Consider the following 20,739-nt stretch of genomic DNA (forward strand, 5'->3'; position numbering starts at 1 on the left):
TCCACCACCACAAGCACCAGGCCATGCACTCCGGCTCCAATACCTCAGCCTAGGGAATGTCTTTTTAAAAGGTATTGCTTGAAGAACTTTAAACAGGAGAATAGTTAGGGCATGGGATACTCCAAAACACTGCACAGCAACAGGAAGACACTCATCTCTAGGCTGACACTCCCAAATTCTGCTGAGTGAAGATGGACAATCGCAAACACTTTAGACCAGTGGTCATCAACCCTGTCCCCAGGGCCCACTAACAGGCCAGGTTTGCAGGATAACTGAAATACATCACAGGTGATATCATTGGCTGCTCAGCATTGCCGTATTCTAGTCTGCATCTCCCCAAAGGTAATACAGAAAACCTGGCCTGTTAGTGGGCCCTGAGGACAGGGTTGATGACCACTGCTTTAGACTATGAGAGGCTTCCCAGTCCAAGCTATCTCTGGCACTTATATACCAAATGCACACAGTCACCAGGAGACAATCACAATCAGTTCACTCCAGGCCCTCAGCCCTGACACAGCCCCCAAAGAACAGCTACACAGTCCATGGGCTGTCTCAAAGGGGCAGCAGCCACCCCCCACCCAAGGCTTGAAATCCTCCTGAGGAACGAGAACAATCTCTCCAGGGCTTCAGACTATTTCAACTCCTGAGCCACCTTCTGGACACTCCTCTCCAGGGATTGGCCAGGCCATGATAAAAATTCAGGCTGGTCATTTTAATCTCCCTCCCTAAGCTCTGGAAGCTTCTCCTAGTGGCAGGGGGAAGCAATCAAACTCCCAGTCTGTGAAACCCTGAACAGACCAGAATAAATGATCATTGCTCCCTTGACTACAGAAAGAGCCAACGACTAGATTGGCCGCACATCCTGTGCTGGGGGGGTGCTACACCTGCCAAGATCTGCTACCAGTCCATGGAATTCATATCCTCACCAGAACGCTAAAGGTTTAAGGTGCTCATAAAGATGAAAGGTGTCCAATCTACAATAGGCAAGAAGGTTTATGTATAGTCCATTTTTAATACATCCAGGGAGGTAGATAAGGAGGGGGTCAGGGGGTCTGAATCCCCCCGGAGAGATGAAAGATGTCCAATCTACAATAGGCAAGAAGTTTTATGTATAGTCCATTTTTAATACATCCAGGGAGGTAGATAAGGAGGAGGTTAGGGGGTCCGAATCCCCCCGGAAAGTCCTGACAAAATTGTAAGTGTCACTGCCCTGCTGCTGTGCACAGTGGTGCTGCCACAGAGCAAAAGGCGGCACAGCGCTCCGTGTGTGTGGTGGAATGATCTGCCGGTGTAGTACCAGGCAGTGACTCTCGCTGTACAAGGCCAGGCTGGCTGACGGATCCCTCTGCTGCTGTTGGGCCCAGTGGATCACAGTGACGTATTCCCAGCACTGCGTGCAGCACCTGAACTCCCACCCACCGCGCTCTACGCTATATTCTCCTGCCACCGCACCGCTCCTGGGGTGGGAGGAGCCTGACCTGGAGGATAGAATGGGCAGGGCTGGCAGTGTACCAGAGAACTGATGCTCCCATCCTCCCTCAGCATCATAGACCACTTACCTCTGCTGCCATACATGGGTAAGTGACTGTGGCAAAGTCGGTGGCTGGTCCTCTGCTTACTGGTGCCCACTCCAGACATGTGCAGAATGGAAAAAAAATAGTTTTGATTCGTTATTCAAAGTTTAGTTCAATTTGTTTTAGGAATTTGTTTCATTTCGTTCATTTAAAAAAAAAAAAAAAATAGATAAAAATTTTCCAAATTCGGTCGCATTTAATAAAAAAAAATAAAAATAAGGAGGGGGCGTGGCCTGGCGTGCGGGAGTAATGGACGTCTAAAGACTGAGCTGCGGAGCAGAGCGACGGTTCTCCCAGCAAAAACGAACATCCTTTTGCAGCATGGGTAGGCTCTATAGAGGGGGATCGCACCACAATCATCCCCGGACCCCGGGATCCTCAAAACACAAAGCGATAAGCGAGATATTCCTGCCACAGGGACAGGGGAAGAGAGGCTCAGCAGAGGACAATATGGCGCGTTCCAGCATGAGGGAGGAGGAGGAGGATTTTGATTCAGAATCCCTGATGACGTCAGAGGATCTGGTAAGGAATTCCCTGCCACCCGATCAACCCCTCTCCGGGGGGGATTCAGATCCCCTGACCCCCTCCTTATCTACCTCCCTGGATGTATTAAGAATGGACTATACATAAAACTTCTTGCCTAAAACTATGATGGATATTGCAGCGGACATCAAATCCTCCCTTTCCACAGCGATTACGGATCTCAAGGCGGACATCTTAATGCTAACCGAACAAATGGCGGCGGGGGGAGAGAGCGGGTAGACAGAGAGACAAAGCCATCCAAAGATTAGATGAGGTCTCTTATCAACATTCACAAGATCTAATCAATGTCAACAGACATTTAGAAGATTTAGATAATCGGGACAGAAGGTGTAATATCAGAGTCAGAGGAATCCCAGAATCAATCACTGCGGATCAGATTAGACTCGTGTTGTGCTCAGTGTTCAATCAACTACTGGAGAGGCCACAAGAATCCCCCATTGAGTTTGACAGAGCCCATAGAGCCCCAGACCCAGCTCCCCCACGGGACATCATTTGCTGTCTTACCAGCTTTACCTTAAAGGAAGAAATCCTACAGAAGGCAAGACAAACCGACCAAATTATCTTTAATGAGACCACCATCCAGCTATTCCAGGATCTTTCTCCCATAACCCTGAGAAACAGGAGAGCCCTTAAACCCCTGCTAGATGCCCTGAGGGAAAAGGGTATTCCTTACAGGTGGAAGTTCCCCTTGGCGGTCCAGGCATCTTACAATGGGAAGCAACACCCCTCTTGCGCACCCCAGATGAACTACCTAATTTCTGTAATAGCCTACAGATCGATCAAATCGAACTACCCGATTGGTACCAGGAGTTCCGTCTTCCACCACCGATCACTACAACATCCTCACCGCCACGCATATCGCCGTGCAAATCGCCCTATGTCAAAGGCTTGGGAGGGAAAAAAACAGAAATTGTATGATAACTACAATCCCTCTACTCCACCACACAAATCAAGCAAAATGAAAGACAGTCGTCAATACAAATCATCTATAACAGTCTGTAAATTGGCTTCATAATATGTTCTCTACTATAATACATTTATAGAGGTTCTACAAGCTGATTTTCCACTATTGTCTTAAGTTTTTCTTTCTTTCTGTATTTAACCACTTCCCACCCGGCCAATGTATATATACGGCCCGGGTGGGAGCCGTCTACTTCTGATAGGACGTTCAGGAACGTCCTTCAGAAGGAGCGAGATCGCGCGCGTGCCCGCGCAGCGGCGCGACCCCGATGCGCTCGTGTCACCCGGACACGGCGCATCTCGGATCGGCAGGAGGGCTCTGTGATTGGCCCTCCTGATCACATGACGGCCGTGTCCAATCACGGCCGTCATGTGATGTAAACAAACAGCCGGTTGCTAGGCAATCGGCTCCTCCCCTCCTCACACAGAAGTCATCGCTGAGGAGAGGAGAGCAGATCGCTGCAGCCGGCTGTTGATCAGTGAGTATGAGCTGTTTTTTACAGCATTTTACTCACTGATCACCAGTCTAATGTAAACACACAACACACCACACAGTGTATACACACATGTCACCACACATGTCCCCAAAACACACATGTCCCCAAATAAAAAAACACATGTCCCCCACATATGTCCCACTAAAATCACATGTTCCAATGATTATCTGCACACATATGTACAGTGCCTTGCGAAAGTATTCGGCCCCCTTGAACTTTTCAACCTTTTGCCACATTTCAGGCTTCAAACATAAAGATATAAAATTTTTATTTTTCGTGCAACAAGTGGGACACAATTGTGAAGTGGAACGAAATCTATTGGATTTTTGAAACTTTTTTAACTAATAAAAAAATGAAAAGTGGGGCGTGCAAAATGATTGGGCCCCCTTGCGTTAATACTTTGTAGAGCCGCCTTTTGCTGCGATTACAGCTGCAAGTCGCTTGGGGTGTCTCTATCAGTTTTGCACATCGAGAGACTGAAATTCTTGCCCATTCTTCCTTGCAAAACAGCTGGAGCTCAGTGAGGTTGGATGGAGAGCGTTTGTGAACAGCAGTTTTCAGCTCTTTCCACAGATTCTCGATTGGATTCAGGTCTGGACTTTGACTTGGCCATTCTAACACCTGGATACGTTTATTTGTGAACCATTCCTTTGTAGATTTTGCTGTATGTTTGGGATCATTGTCTTGTTGGAAGATAAATCTCCGTCCCAGTTTCAGGTCTTTTGCAGACTCCAACAGGTTTTCATCCAGAATGGTCCTGTATTTGGCTGCATCCATCTTCCCCTCAATTTTAACCATCTTCCCTGTCCCTGCTGAAGAAAAGCAGGCCCAAACCATGATGCTGCCACCACCATGTGTGACAGTGGGGATGGTGTGTTGAGGGTGATGAGCTGTGTTGCTTTTACGCCAAACATATCGTTTTGCATTGTGGGCAAAAAGTTGGATTTTGGTTTCATGTGACCAGAGCACCTTCTTCCGCATGTTTGGTGTGTCTCCCAGGTGGCTTGTGGCAAACTTTAGACGAGACTTTTTATGGATATCTTTGAGAAATGGCTTTCTTCTTGCCACTCTTCAATAAAGGGCAGATTTGTGCAGTGTACGACTGATTGTTGTCCTATGGACAGACTCTCCCACCTCATCTGTAGTTCTCTGCAGTTCATCCAGAGTGATCATGGGCCTCTTGGCTGCATCTCTGATCAGTCTTCTCCTTGTCTGAGCTGAAAGTTTAGAGGGACGGCCAGGTCTTGGTAGATTTGCAGTGGTCTGATACTCCTTCCATTTCAAAATGATCGCTTGCACAGTGCTCCTTGGGATGTTTAAAGCTTGGGAAATCTTTTTCTCTCCAAATCCGGCTTTAAACTTCTCCACAACAGTATTACGGACCTGCCTGGTGTGTTCCTTGGTCTTCATGATGCTCTCTGCGCTTTCAACAGAACCCTGAGACTATCACAGAGCAGGTGCATTTATACAGAGACTTGATTACACACAGGTGGATTCTATTTATCACCATCAGTCATTTAGGACAACATTGGATCATTCCGAGATCCTCGCTGAACTTCTGGAGTGAGTTTGCTGCACTGAAAGTAAAGGGGGCCGAATAATTTTGCACGCACCACTTTTCAGTTTTTTATTTGCTAAAAAAGTTTAAAATATCCAATAGATTTCGTTCCACTTCACAATTGTGTCCCACTTGTTGGTGATTCTACGTGATCACCTGCACACATATGTACATGATCATTTGCGTACATATGTCCGTGATCACACAAACCAATTATTATACACAACGGAATTTTTTTTACCAAAAACATGTAGCAGAATACATTTTGGCTTAAATTTATGACAAAATTTGATTTTATTGGATTTCTTTTAAAATAGAAAAAAGAAAATATTGTTTTTTTTTTCCAAATTTCCGTTTTTGTTGCGCTTATATCGCAAAAAATAAAAAACGGAGTCGTGAATAAATAACACAAAAATAAAGCTCTATTTGTGCGAACAAAATGATAAAAATTTCATTTGGGTACAGTGTAGCATGACCGCGCAATTGTCATTGAAAGTGCGAGAACGATGAAAGCTGAAAATTTGGGCTGGGAAGGAAGGGGGTGAAAGTGCCCTGTATTGTAGTGGTTAAGAACTACCATTTTTTTCGCCACTAGATGGCAGCAACTGACAATTTATGAACACTTGTGTTACACACAGCTCCTTCTTCTCAGTAGGTTGTAATGCCATCATATCTGGCTCTCTTTTCCTTACAACAGTTCTACTTATGACTCATTTTTTTCATTTACCATCCCTTTGAGGAGCTTCTATCAGCCCTACGGTTGGATGAACAGCCGACTATATACCCCAAACTCATCAACACTCCAGAAACATACCTTTGCATGCTTCGTTTAACAGCATGGACTCCTATGCAGTCCTAGTTATAGACCAAGGACAAGAAGGTAACTTTGTTTGTGTTTCTAACCCCAGTCATAGGGGGTCAGTTACTCAAGCCAGAAGGGGAAAATAAGACAACTGGTTTGCAACCCCTTTAACACATACTAATGATTGATATGGACAGGAGTTACTCAAACCTTCTCTGGAGCTCATAGACCTTTATATCTGTGATGTATTTTATTTCTAATGCCCCGTACACACGAGCGGACTTTTCAACATCCAAAGTCCGTCAGACCGAGTCCGTCAGACTATCCGATCGTGTGTGGGCTGCAACGGACTTTAGCTTCGCAAAAGTCTGACGGACTTTAGAAATGAAGCATGCTTCAAATTTTCCCGAAGGAACTCCGCCGGACCCGGTCCCCTTTGAAAACTCCGCTCGTGTGTATGCTACTCCGACGGACTAAAACCGACGCTAGGGCAGCTATTGGCTACTGGCTATGAACTTCCTTATTCGAGTCGGGTCGTACGTCATCACGTTCGAATCCGTCGGAGTTTAGTGTGATCGTGTGTGGCCAAGTCCGTTCGGCCGAAAAGTCCGCCAGAACTCCGTCAGAACTCCGGCGGAACTCCTTTGGAAGTCTGTCGGACATAAGTCCTCTCGTGTGTGCGGGGCATTAGTCTCTCTTTGCTCTCTCACTCCCATTATTGTGATAAAATGTTAATATCATATAAGGTCATGAAGCTAAAGGGATACCCCCCCCCCCCGGAGATAGAGGGGAGTCGCAGACTTCTTCTGATATGTCACAAGGGAAACTTACTCACCACTACCCAGGGGTCAAGTCCTGGGAAAAAAGTGTGGGAACTCCCACCCAAGATCCATTCCCCCACCAAAAAAAAAAAAGGTACGCTCATATGCATATATACTTCAAAGAAAATACAGTACAACATTTATTGTAAAGTGCAAGTTTACAAAAACAAAATAACGTGTCAAACAAAACAATCAACACAATGGGTGATGATCTTTCCCTCGCAGGGAATTTCTACCACAAATACACCCTGCTCCAAATTCTGTTACACAGCCCATTAGAAAATATCCCACAAACAGGAATAACGTTGTACTTGGCGTTTAAGATTATCAACTTTCCGAGATTTATTATCATCTGCGCTGCGATGTGTGGTCAGCCATTTTGTGACATATGGCAAAGGATCCCATAAATGCACAGGGGGGCCGATGAGACTAATAAACAATAGAGAAGATAGGCGTTCAATGCCAAGCCCACTCCTAATGGGTGACATCACCAAATTCATTGTACTGAAGCCCCTTTCACAATCACCGGATGTCACTGGAAGACTGTTAACTGCTGTCACCACTGGTTTCAGCTTTTCAGGAATCTCTTCACCACCATTATCAATGTAGTCTCTGAAACCTTCACAGATGGATGGATAATAGCTGAGACGGAATCTTTTGCACAGCTGCTCCAGCTTCACTTCACCTTCAAACCATGGACTGTCCACATTGATTGGCCAGCGTTGTGCATTCAGGATGTCAATTTCAGAAACAAGACTTTCAAATTCACCTGACTATGATGAAGCGGCAGGTCTGTTGCTTGCAGTTAAAGCAAAGAGTCTGGAGCGCAAATTATCCACCAAACATTGGTAAAACTGAGGGAGGTTTATCTTCACTTGGCCTTTTGAACTCTCTGTATTCATGGTCACACCTTTGAAATTCCCTTTCTCTAGCGATTCCATGACTTCTTTCAGATGTTTACCAGGCATGTCTTTCATTTTTTCAACTGCACGAATTGAACGATTAATCAGCTGATAGGCTCGTGGAAGTGTGATGTCATTGTTACCGGCCTCAAAATGTGAATTAAGAGAGCCGATGATTGTAGACGCGATGAGATAAGGTGATCAGCTTGGCGTGGACTGCAAAGAATCACACAAACAGCATGAGATATGACCACTGACTTTATGGCTGGAAGTAGTTTAATTTTTACATAACAATACATCTTTTACATTTTTATAGTCACATGTTTATAAACATTAACAATATATATAATACCGATTTTAACTAAAGTATTTTAAAACGTAGTTATAACAATGAACATTACTAAATTTAATAACATATATATCCCTGTTATTCAGTGTTATAGATAATTATTTTTATCTCTCTGGTACACTTTAAGTGTGCAATACTCATACTAGCAATGTATTGCTTTAATACAAATATTTTCATGGTAGTACTCTTTTTTAACCACTAGATGGTGCACATTGCATGTCTGTATGGTGCAATACATAAGCTTTACATACAATAGGTTTTTTTCTATATTAAATAACAGAAAACATGTGCTTCTATAAATCTATGCCATTTTCAAGAAATCAGGTTTAAATATACCTATTTAGAAAGGTTTAGTGTTTATCATAGACAAATGACTAATGCAGTATTTTCATGTTCCCATGCACCTTTCACCTGTTTCTGACACATGCTGTTCTAAACTTCTAATTACAGCAAAACTATAGCATAAAATCTGCTGAGACTTTTTCTGCATCTGCTCAAGATGTTTAGGAATCTTTCTATCACAGGTTAATACAGATTAGGAACAATTTAGAGTACATACCTGCAAAGAATCACACAAACAGCATGAGATATGACCACTGACTTTATGGCTGGAAGTAGTTTAATTTCCAGTCACATGGTGTGTGGCCTTATATAGACTCTGTTTGTGTACCTTCTCTGCCATCTACTGGTTATTAATAGAATAGAAGGGATATGTTTAGAAATATAAAAAAAAATGAATATGTACTTTGCTTTGGGGTGTCTGTTTTGTGACCATATAAACCCCAGTCCGTCACATCATCTCTTTGTAGAGCTTCAGATAGCAGTCCCATTTCCTGAACAGCATCCGCAACCCCTGCAAGGTTTACCAAATAATCTTCTGATGTCAAGACCTTGTTAAGGCCACTAAATAGAGATTTCTGTTGACTGTTGTGAGCTGAGCTCAAACTTGCTTTCAAGAAATGACTGTGTAGTGCAGGATACGACTCCCAAACTGCTCGTATAGCTCTCTGGCTTGAAGCAACCCATCGAACTGAAAAAACTTTTCCAATTTTAAGAATTTGTACTTCTAATCCTTTTGCACATTCAGAGAGCTCTGCCAGTTTTTTCGGTGACTGATGATACACAGCATACAACTTCTCAAAAAATGATGTGAGATGGTGCAGACCAGGAATAGAATGAATTGTATCTGAAATGCACAATTCAAGCCTATGACACAAGCAGTGCCATTTCACAAGCTGTGGATATTTTTGGCTGAGTCGTTCCAAAACACCTGACTTTCTTCCAAGCATTACACTTGCACCATCACTGCAAGCACCAATCCAGTTTTTGGCAAGAAAGTCATCACTGAATCCAAATTTAGAAAGGCAAGTTAGCAGGGGAGGGCTGGCAGCCTTAGGCCTGGGGGGCAAGTCCAGTCAAGTGGCCCATTGAACCACTTAATCAGCTAGGTGAGTCCACTGGTGGGGGGGAGGGTGTTAGATAAGTCCGCTGGTGGGGGGAGGGTGTTAGGTAAGTCCGCTGGTGGGGGGAGAGGGTGTTAGGTAAGTCCGCTGGTGGGCGGAGGGTGTTAGGTAAGTCCGCTGGTGGGGGGAGCATTTTAGATAAGTCCGCTGGTGGGGGGAGGGTGTTAGATAAGTCCGCTGGTGGGGGGAGGGTGTTAGATAAGTCCGCTGGTGGGGGGAGGGTGTTAGATAAGTCCGCTGGTGGGGGGGGGTGTTAGATAAGTCTGCTGGTGGGGGGGTGTTAGATAAGTCCGCTGGTTGGGGGGGGAGGGTGTTAGATAAGTCCGCTGGTTGGGGGGGAGGGTGTTAGATAAGTCCGCTGGTTGGGGGGGGAGGGTGTTAGATAAGTCCGCTGGTTGGGGGGGGAGGGTGTTAGATAAGTCCGCTGGTTGGGGGGGGAGGGTGTTAGATAAGTCCGCTGGTTGGGGGGGAGGGTGTTAGATAAGTCTGCTGGTGGGGGGGAGGGTGTTAAGTCCGCTGGTGGGGGGGAGGGTGTCAAGTCCTCTGGTGGGGGGGAGGGTGTCAAGTCCTCTGGTGGGGGGGAGGGTGTTAAGTCCGCTGGTGGGGGGGAGGTGCTAGAAAAAAAAAAAAAAAAAAACACACACACGCTGCCACTGCCAAAATTTTAAATTGTCTTGATGACTATGCATTATTAATTAAATTTACAACTGAAGCGGATTTTCTCATTCTATTCCATTTTGTGAAGGTTATCACAGATGCCTTACTTCAGGCTGGGGAGCATTGATTGAGTGAGGACTGGAGACACTGAGCCAGGTCCTTGCCACTCTTCAGGGGGGGGGGGGGTGATGATCCTGAAACAGGTCTCATCTTCTCTGCAGACTGCAGCTAGCCACTGCTCCCCATAAGCCCAGCAGGTCACGTGCGACGTGACGTTCTTGATGCCGGGCGTCCCCTCCCCTGACGTGCCACACACCTGGCCTGCCTCTGAGACTCCTGGGAGGAGTACCTAGAGCATTTGGCACCCGGGGCGGATCCTATATCTGGCACCCCCCCCCACACCATAAAATGTAAAAACACCCACTGTGTCCCCTGCATACCTCTGCATCCTTCAATATCTTTTTGTCACTACTGTGTACCCCCCCTCTCCACAACTGTACCTCTGGACCCCTTTAAATTACACTGCACCCTGCACCTCTGGACCCCTTTACATTACACAGAACCTTGCACCTAAGGACCCCTTTACATTACACAGGACCTTGCACCTAAGGACCCCTTTACATTACACAGCAGCCTGCACCTCTGGACCCCTTTACATTACACAGCTCTTGTACCTCTGGACCCCTTACCTCCTGACCCCTTTACATTACACAGCCCTTGTACCTCTGGACCCTTTTACATTACACAGCACCCTGAACCTCTGGACCCCTTTACATTAAACAGCCCTTGTACCTCTGGACCCCTTTACATTACACAACACTCCGCACCCCTTTACATTACACAGCCCCTCACAGCTCTGGACCCCCTGCATGTTACACAGACCCCCTACAGCGCAGACCCCCCTCCCTACCATGCAGACCCCCATCTACAGTGCAGACCCTCCTACAGTACAGACCCCTCCACCCTACAGTGCAGACCACCCTACAGTACAGACCCCTCCCCCTACAGTGCAAACCCCAATACAGTGCAGGACCCCTCCTACAGTGCAGGACCTCTTCTACAGTGCAGACCCCTCTACAGTGCAGGACCCCTTCTACAGTGCAGGACCCCCCCTACAGTGCAGGACCCCCCCTACAGTGCAGGACCCCCCTACAGTGCAGGACCCCCTCTACAGTGCAGGACCCCCCTACAGTGCAGGACCCCTTCTACAGTGCAGGACCCCCCTACAGTGCAGACCCCCTCTACAGTGCAGACCCCCTCTACAGTGCAGGACCCCCCACAGTAAAGAACCCCCCTAAGGACCCATAATACCTCGAGACAAGGCAGTGGCATTGCAGGGGGGAGGTGCGAGCAGCACCCGAGTGGAGTGACATCTGTCGGCTCAGTGATCCGGGACCCGGAGCAATAATCCCCTTCTCTGTGGTCGCATGACTCACGTCCAGGGCCGGACTGGGAATGAAAAACAGCCCTGGAAAAAATGTTATACCAGCCCCATAGCATTATTATACCAGCCCAACAGCATAACGTCATTATTTTTTTGTTCATGAAAGGCCTCTCCACAGTCCACACACGTCTGACTTCTCCCATGACCCCCATTTTAGCGACATTTCCACTCTTGACTCCTCTCCAAACTCCAGAGGACAGTGATATGATACAAGAGATGGTCAGAGACTGCAGACATGATACAAGAGATCAATACAGTCTCACCAGTGCGCATCAAATGCAGCCTCACTGTGCCCATAATTGCAGCCTGACTGTGCCCATAATTGGAGAGAGAGAGAGAGAGAGAGAGGGGCTGCACTGGAGAGAGAGAGAGAGGGGCTGCACTGGAGAGAGAGAGAGAGGGGCCACACTGGAGAGAGAGAGAGAGAGAGAGAGAGAGAGAGGGGCTGCACTGGAGAGAGAGAGAGAGAGAGAGAGAGAGAGAGGGGCTGCACTGGAGAGAGAGAGAGAGAGAGAGGCTGCACTGGAGAGAGAGAGAGAGAGAGAGGCTGCACTGGAGAGAGAGAGAGGGGGGCTGCACTGGAGAGCGAGATAGAGAGAGAGGCTGCACTGGAGAGAGAGAGAGGGGGGCTGCACTGGAGAGCGAGAGAGAGAGGGGGGCTGCACTGGAGAGCGAGAGAGAGAGAGGGGGGCTGCACTGGAGAGAGAGAGAGGGGATGCACTGGAGAGAGAGAGAGAGAGAGAGGCTGCACTGGAGAGAGAGAGAGGGGCTGCACTGGAGTGAGAGAGAGAGAGAGGGGGGCTGCACTGGAGAGCGAGAGAGAGAGAGAGAGAAGGGCTGCACTGGAGAGCGAGAGAGAGGGGCTGCCCTGGAGAGCGAGAGAGAGGGGCTGCCCTGGAGAGCGAGAGAGAGGGGCTGCCCTGGAGAGCGAGCGAGAGAGAGGGGGGCTGCACTGGAGACAGAGAGAGAGGGGGGCTGCCCTGGAGAGCAAGAGAGAGGGGCTGCCCTGGAGAGCGAGCGAGGCTGCACTGGAGAGAGAGAGAGGGGGGCTGCACTGGAGAGAGAGAGGGGGGCTGCACTGGAGAGAGAGAGGGGGGCTGCACTGGAGAGAGAGGGGGGCTGCACTGGAGAGAGAGAGGGGGGTTGCACTGGAGAGAGAGAGAGGGGGGCTGCACTGGAGAGAGAGGGGGGGGCTGCACTGGAGAGAGAGGGGGGCTGCACTGGAGAGAGAGAGAGAGAAGGGGGGCTGCACTGGAGAGAGAGAGAGAGAGAGAGAGGGGGGCTGCACTGGAGAGAGAGAGGGGCTGCACTGGAGTGAGAGAGAGAGAGAGAGGGGCTGCACTGGAGTGAGAGAGAGAGAGAGAAGGGCTGCACTGGAGAGCGAGAGAGAGGGGCTGCACCGGAGAGCGAGAGAGAGGGGCTGCACTGGAGAGCGAGAGAGAGGGGCTGCACTGGAGAGAGAGAGAGAGGGGGGTTGCACTGGAGAGAGAGAGGGGGGTTGCACTGGAGAGAGAGAGAGAGAGCGAGAGAGAAGGGCTGCACTGGAGAGCGAGAGAGAGGGGCTGCACTGGAGAGCGAGAGAGAGGGGCTGCACTGGAGAGCGAGAGAGAGGGGCTGCACTGGAGAGAGAGAGAGAGAGAGCGAGAGAGAGGGGCTGCACCGGAGAGCGAGAGAGAGGGGCTGCACTGGAGAGCGAGAGAGAGGGGCTGCACTGGAGAGAGAGAGAGAGGGGGGTTGCACTGGAGAGAGAGAGGGGGGTTGCACTGGAGAGAGAGAGGGGGGGGCTGCACTGGAGAGAGAGAGGGGGCTGCACTGGAGAGAGAGAGGGGGGGGGCTGCACTGGAGAGAGAGGGGGCTGCACTGGAGAGAGAGAGAGAGAGAGAGAAGGGGGGCTGCACTGGAGAGAGAGAGAGAGAGAGAGAGAGAAGGGGGGCTGCACTGGAGAGAGAGAGAGAGAGAGAGGGGGGCTGCACTGGAGAGAGAGAGAGAGAGAGAGGGGGGCTGCACTGGAGAGAGAGAGGGGCTGCACTGGAGTGAGAGAGAGAGAGAGAGAGGGGCTGCACTGGAGTGAGAGAGAGAGAGAGAAGGGCTGCACTGGAGAGCGAGAGAGAGGGGCTGCACCGGAGAGCGAGAGAGAGGGGCTGCACTGGAGAGCGAGAGAGAGGGGCTGCACTGGAGAGAGAGAGAGAGGGGGGTTGCACTGGAGAGAGAGAGGGGGGTTGCACTGGAGAGAGAGAGAGAGAGCGAGAGAGAAGGGCTGCACTGGAGAGCGAGAGAGAGGGGCTGCACTGGAGAGCGAGAGAGAGGGGCTGCACTGGAGAGCGAGAGAGAGGGGCTGCACTGGAGAGAGAGAGAGAGAGCGAGAGAGAAGGGCTGCACCGGAGAGCGAGAGAGAGGGGCTGCACTGGAGAGCGAGAGAGAGGGGCTGCACTGAAGAGAGAGAGAGAGGGGGGTTGCACTGGAGAGAGAGAGGGGGGTTGCACTGGAGAGAGAGAGGGGGGGCTGCACTGGAGAGAGAGAGGGGGCTGCACTGGAGAGAGAGAGGGGGGGGCTGCACTGGAGAGAGAGGGGGCTGCACTGGAGAGAGAGAGAGAGAGAGAGAAGGGGGGCTGCACTGGAGAGAGAGAGAGAGAGAGAGAAGGGGGGCTGCACTGGAGAGAGAGAGAGGGGGGAGCTGCACTGGAGAGGGAGAGGGGGGGGCTGCACTGGAGAGGGGGAGAGAGAGAGGGGGGGGTGGCTGCACTGGAGAGAGAGAGGTTATACAGCTTGCAGGCAGCACCTTAATCCTTTGCTCCACGGCTGCCGTTCACTTCTCCTATGCCCTTACGACTGGCTGCATGAAGACTGAGAACAGTGGGCGGTGCTGGCGCCGCACAGGCCAGATGGAAGGAGGAATTAAGCAGCACCACGAGTCCACGACGTTCTGACGTTCTCCTGCTCCTCCCATCAGGCACATCACTCCGCAGGTTCAACCTGCAGGTCAGTGGGCGGCGCCGGATCAGAGAAGGCATTGGATGCTGCCAGCGCCGCCTCTGCTCTTTGTATCACTGACAGCCAGAGCCAGGCAAGCAGCCCTTAGTGCAGACAGGGAAACAGCGAAAAAAAAAAAGAAATGAACAAACGGCCAGCGGCCGTTTTAAACATAATGTAGGTGCCGGCCTGGGGGGAAATTTCCACCCTGCCCCCCGGCCCAGCCCGCCCCTGCAAGTTAGAAGAGTGGCTTCAATAGACTGTGCATCTGCTTTAGGCAAATCAAGCAAATCAAGAAAAAAAGTAACTGGGTCTTTTCCGTTAACAGAGGCACGGATATAAACGATTAACACTGAATGTGTAGAAACTGTTGTAGACTCATCAATATAAACAGAAATTTTTGAAGCCTGCTCAACAACTGCTTTGCAAAGCTTTTTCCTCATTTCACTAGCAATGCAATCTATTATTTGTGCTGCTGTGTACTCACTATGGAGAATACTTCCTAAGTCAGCTCCATTTGCAACTTGCAAGCTGATAAGATCTGGGAAGTCTGTGAAAGGGCGATTTTTTTTCGCACAAAAGTAGGCAGTGCGAAAGACTTTAGTGGTGGACACAAACTTATGCTTCTGCTGTTCTGCAATATTGGATTGCAGTATCTCCTTTCTGGATACTGCTTGGATATTTCCTGCCTTTACATGTGCTTCTGAAATCCGATGTATGTGGATTTTTTTACGCAGTGAGGTCAACATATCTTTTTTGGTTTTGCCATATGGAGTAATTGTACCAGTGCTCCATTCTTTGGAAATGGATACACCCTGTGAAACAGACACTCCAAGGTGTTTAATTTCACGACACAATTTGCACCCTAAAAGACCATTTTCTACAAACAGCCAAGGGTTCTTTTTATTAAATTCTATCCACTGATTCTGGTCCCAACATTCCGGAAGAACAATGATATCACTGGCATTGGCAGTGGTATCTTCAGCCACATCGGTAATGAAGTCAACAACCGATTCACTGACTGGTGTAGTTTCTGCAGCGGACACCGCTTGCTGAAGCAAAGGCTCAGCCTGAGTTGAGCAACTTGCAGAATCAGCATGAGATTTCTTACTGGATGCCTTCATGAAGAAATCTGTAATGCTGCTTTTTCGTTTGCTCATTTCTGTAACAATGAATACAATAATGGTGTAAAATAAGCAGCCTGGCTGGCCTCAGGGTGCTGGCCTGGCTGGTCTCAGGGTGCTGGCTGGTCTCAGGGTGCTGGCCTGGCTGGTCTCAGGGTGCTGGCCTGGCTGGTCTCAGGGTGCTGGCTGGCTGGTCTCAGGGTGCTGGCTGGTCTCAGGGTGCTGGCCTGGCTGGTCTCAGGGTGCTGGCCTGGCTGGTCTCAGGGTGCTGGCCTGGCTGGTCTCAGGGTGCTGGCTGGCTGGTCTCAGGGTGCTGGCCTGGCTGGTCTCAGGGTGCTGGCCTGGCTGGTCTCAGGGTGCTGGCCTGGCTGGTCTCAGGGTGCTGGCTGGCTGGTCTCAGGGTGCTGGCCTGGCTGGTCTCAGGGTGCTGGCTGGTCTCAGGGTGCTGGCTGGCCTAGCTGGTCTCAGGGTGCTGGCTGGTCTCAGGGTGCTGGCTGGCCTAGCTGGTCTCAGGGTGCTGGTTGGCTGGCCTCAGGGTACTCGGTAGTTCCCTAGCTGGTCTCAGGGTGCTGGCCTGGCTGGTCTCATGGCGCTGGCATGGCTGGTCTCAGGGTGCTGGCCTGGCACTCACCCAAGATTCCCCACTTCAAAAATACAAAAAAAGTGTGTGTGTATATATATATATATAATCATACTCCTTTAACAAATAAACTGCAACATTTATAGTACCAGTTTACAAGGACACCTCCAAAATTCACATGCCTTAAATAAATCTAGAACATATGTAACAAAATAATTTAAGCTGTATGCTATACTAATAAAAAACCACCACAAAAGTGTGAAAACGGTTCGCAGGGGATTGCAATGACTGGGGGCCCCTTCTGCACTATGTCTCTATGCAAGCTACGATATGTGGGGCCCCTTCTGCCGCAAGATGTCCACACATGTGTTGGTCTGTGCAGGGGAGGGAGGTCGGGCATGCTGAGTGTGCCGGCCCGGAGCTCCTCTTCTCAGGCTGCCTGTATTGTTTCTGCAAAGTGGGGCTCAGGCCCCAGGCCACTCACTCATCTGTTCCCATCAATGCAGCCTGATCAGTGCCCATCAAATGGAGCTTTGTCAGTGCCCCCATCAGAGAGCAGGGGTTCCCTTCAGACAGCCCCCCCATCAGAGTGTCCCCATAACAGTGCCCTCATCAGAGAAGCAGGTGTTTTCACGGAGGGGGGAAGTAGCAGAATGGAGGGGGACACAGAGGAAAACTGGAGGGGGCAGAGAGGAAAACTGTATTGCAGAGTATTGGCGAGGTATTGCAGAGTATTGATAGGGTAGTGCAGAGTATTGATAGGGTAGTGCAGAGTATTGATAGGGTATTGCAGAGTATTGGCAGGGTATTGCAGAGTATTGATAGGGTATTGCAGAGTATTGATAGGGTAGTGCAGAGTATTGATAGGGTATTGCAGAGTATTGGCAGGGTATTGCAGAGTATTGATAGGGTAGTGCAGAGTATTGATAGGGTAGTGCAGAGTATTGATAGGGTATTGCAGAGTATTGGCAGGGTATTGCAGAGTATTGATACTGATAGGGTATTGCAGAGTATTGATAGGGTATTGCAGAGTATTGGCAGGGTATTGCAGAGTATTGGCAGGGTATGTATTGCAGAGTATTGGCGGGGTATTGCAGAGTATTGGCGGGGTATTGCAGAGTATTGATAGGGTAGTGCAGAGTATTGATAGGGTAGTGCAGAGTATTGATAGGGTATTGCAGAGTATTGGCAGGGTATTGCAGAGTATTGATACTGATAGGGTATTGCAGAGTATTGATAGGGTATTGCAGAGTATTGATAGGGTACTGCAGAGTATTGGCAGGGTATTGCAGAGTATTGGCAGGGTATGTATTGCAGAGTATTGGCGGGGTATTGCAGAGTATTGGCGGGGTATTGCAGAGTATTGATAGGGTAGTGCAGAGTATTGATAGGGTAGTGCAGAGTATTGATAGGGTATTGCAGAGTATTGGCAGGGTATTGCAGAGTATTGATACTGATAGGGTATTGCAGAGTATTGATAGGGTATTGCAGAGTATTGGCAGGGTATTGCAGAGTATTGATAGGGTACTGCAGAGTATTGGCAGGGTATTGCAGAGTATTGGCAGGGTATGCATTGCAGAGTATTGGCGGGGTATTGCAGAGTATTGGCGGGGTATTGCAGAGTATTGATAGGGTAGTGCAGAGTATTGATAGGGTATTGCAGAGTATTGGCAGGGTATTGCAGAGTATTGATACTGATAGGGTATTGCAGAGTATTGATAGGGTATTGCAGAGTATTGGCAGGGTATTGCAGAGTATTGATAGGGTATTGCAGAGTATTGGCAGGGTATTGCAGAGTATTGATACTGATAGGGTATTGCAGAGTATTGATGAGTATTGGCAGGGTATTGCAGAGTATTGATGAGTATTGGCAATTTGGCAGGGTATTGCAGAATGCAACTTACTTACTACACACTAGTGACTGACCTCCTGGTATTCTCTTCCCTTCTGTTCTGGGGGGAGAAGAAGTAAACTCGAAAAGTGCAGCGGCTGTGGCCCCAGGAGGCACTGGGTAGAGGGGAGCGTGTGTCACACTGACTGACGGTCTCGTGCCAGTGCGTGCCCACGTGCACGGCCGAAGTCATGTGACCGGTTGCTAGATGCGGAGCGGCCCCTGCCCAGCAACCAGTCACTCGGCAGCTGAGGAGCGGCGCGGACTACGCGCTGCATAGCCTCAGCGCTGCATAGCCTCAGCCCGGCTCAGACAGCTAACGGGAACGGCGTTCCCGCTGTGGAAATAGTACGGGAACGCCGTTCCCATGCGTTCCCGCAGCACTCGAGCCCTGCCACTACCCCTTTGTCATTTGTTACACGATTTTATACCACCACAGGTTTAATGTAGGAGAGAAAAAAGTTGGATATCCAAAGTTGGTCAAGGGGGATTTGATACGTTCCCCCTCCCCACCTTCGTTCTTTCTTACCCATACAAAAAGAGACCACCAACCGGAAATCATACACTATGTCTGTATCCCCAGCCCTCTATATAAGGGGGTTCACGAGCCGACTGACTTGATATACACACCAGATGGTATATATTGTAACATTATGTGATTGACCTTATATATCAAGCACTAACAGCGCTTTACTGTATGTTCGGAACACTTATATTCTCCTATTGTTCCCAAAATACAGTCCGATTCTGTTTGTTAAACCGCTCCAATCACAGTAATTATCAACAACCAGAGTCCAAACATGGAAAATGAGTAAAATCAAGTCCAGCATACAGTATATGGCACAGAGTACTTCCAATAAATCTGTGTGGAAGGTACATGCAGGATAGGTGGAGTCTTCCCGTGATAAGATGCTATAGATGAGAGCGGAGTCTGTCCTACACCTTCACCGTTTGCAGCGCAATGTAGACCCACATAGATGGCTGCTTACCAGAAATGATCTGGTATAAGGCCTGTCTATTAATTCCCGCTGTATGGACACCTCTAGTACCCTCCTGCCTCCTCCGCTTTTATTATGCTGTCCTCGTTATGGGTAAGCTTGTAAAAAAATGCAAGGGGTCCAATATCGTGTTATACTCCTTCAGAGGGCGCCCTCCGAAGACGTAATTATGAAACGTGTCAGAGCGTGACCAGGCGAGTAGTGAGGTTGGACAGGAGCAGACGAAAACACCCGGGACTCGACTGACGGGCAGTGTTGAAAGATGATATCAGCCTGACGGTGAGACGTTCGTTCTGAATCACTGACAACCCTTGTACATGCTTTTAACAGTTTGATTCTAACCGGTTCCCGACCAGCGCACGCCGATGTACGTCGACAGAATGGCACGGGCAGGCATATTGGCGTACATGTACGTCCAATCTTCAATGCTGCCCTGCCATCGGGAGTGCGCCGCCGCCGGCGTGCTCCCGCGCTGGTCGGGACCCCCGTGAGATCCGGTCGCGGGACCCGCGGACTCGATCGCCGCGGGCATACCCGCGATCGTCTCGCGGGACGGCTGAATGGAGGAAATGCCGTGTAAACAGCATTTCTCCATTCTGCCTAGCAACTAGTGACGCTGATCTCTGCTCCATGTGATTGGAGCAGAGATCAGTGTTCACTAAATGAAAGCCCAGCCCCCCCACAGTTAGTAACACACCCCTAGGAACACTTAACCCCTACACTGCCACCCACTGGTTAACCCCTTGTAGACATGTCACTGGAGAAGTGATCGAGGGGGTGTACATCTCACCTAGGTTGCGACAGAGTGTGAGATGGTAAATCCAGGATGGATCAGTTTCTCAGCAGCGATATGCTGTTGAGTGGTTAAGTAATTTTGCCGGGCCTGGGTTTATATGGAATGGCAGGTAGGTTTGGTAGAGGGACCTGTCATTCCACATCCCCCGATCCAGTTCTGGGTTTGGGATCAGGTGAGCTTTGATCCTAATTAGCCTGGGAAGGTAAAGGCTCTGCAAGGCCTGCAGGTGATTGCTCCCAGCCAGGGAATGAACAGCCTGTATGTTGAAGGAAGCTGCAAGCACAGACACTGCTGGAGCTAAAACCCACCCTGCGATATCCAGACGAAAAGACGCTGTCTTTATAAATGTCAGATAGGTGAGAAGAACCTGTTAGTAAGCGCCCAGCCGGGCTAGGTCTTTTGTTTATTTTGTTGTACTTAGAAAGCACGGTGTTGCTGTATGTTTTGTTTGCTGGACTGTTTGTACCACGAATAAACGCCAAGATCTGCTTCATATATTCCAAGTCTGCTTTGAACTGTGTCCAAACACACCCTACCCCGGGAAGATCCCTTACAATTGGTGTTCGAATGCGGGCAACAGACGGTTGCTAGGGGCAACGGTGTGGACAGACTTGGCTACAGCTGCTTATGTCCTGGGTGAAAGCTGCATCTAAACTCCAAGAACAGTCCAGCAACATGGAGGAGATGCTGAAGCAGTTTATGCAAGTGAGTTTGCAACAACAGCAGGCTCAGACAGAGGCCAATAAACGACATGAACAGTCCATGGCTGCACAACAGCAGATGATGGCTGCACAACAACAACTTCTCGAG

General features: G+C 49.3%; 1 protein-coding gene across 1 annotated transcript in view; it reads right to left on the reverse strand.

Annotated features, from left to right (window-relative positions):
* Positions 1 to 2,631: 2,631 nt before the first annotated feature.
* KIAA1586 (KIAA1586 ortholog) overlaps positions 2,632 to 20,739 on the reverse strand; it is a 44,933-nt gene continuing 26,825 nt past the window's right edge. Inside the window, exons 3-6 of the mRNA XM_077479362.1 lie at positions 14,849 to 15,702; positions 8,873 to 9,376; positions 7,169 to 7,528; positions 2,632 to 2,646 (exon numbers count right to left, since the gene is read on the reverse strand). Coding sequence (XP_077335488.1) covers positions 2,632 to 2,646; positions 7,169 to 7,528; positions 8,873 to 9,376; positions 14,849 to 15,702 — 1,733 coding nt within the window. The remainder of the gene's footprint in view (positions 2,647 to 7,168; positions 7,529 to 8,872; positions 9,377 to 14,848; positions 15,703 to 20,739) is intronic.

The sequence above is a fragment of the Lithobates pipiens genome, unplaced genomic scaffold, assembly GCF_037356315.1.
Source record: "Lithobates pipiens isolate NorthernLeopardFrog02 unplaced genomic scaffold, aLitPip1_a1.2 Scaffold_16, whole genome shotgun sequence".
Taxonomy (NCBI): Eukaryota; Metazoa; Chordata; class Amphibia; order Anura; family Ranidae; genus Lithobates; species Lithobates pipiens.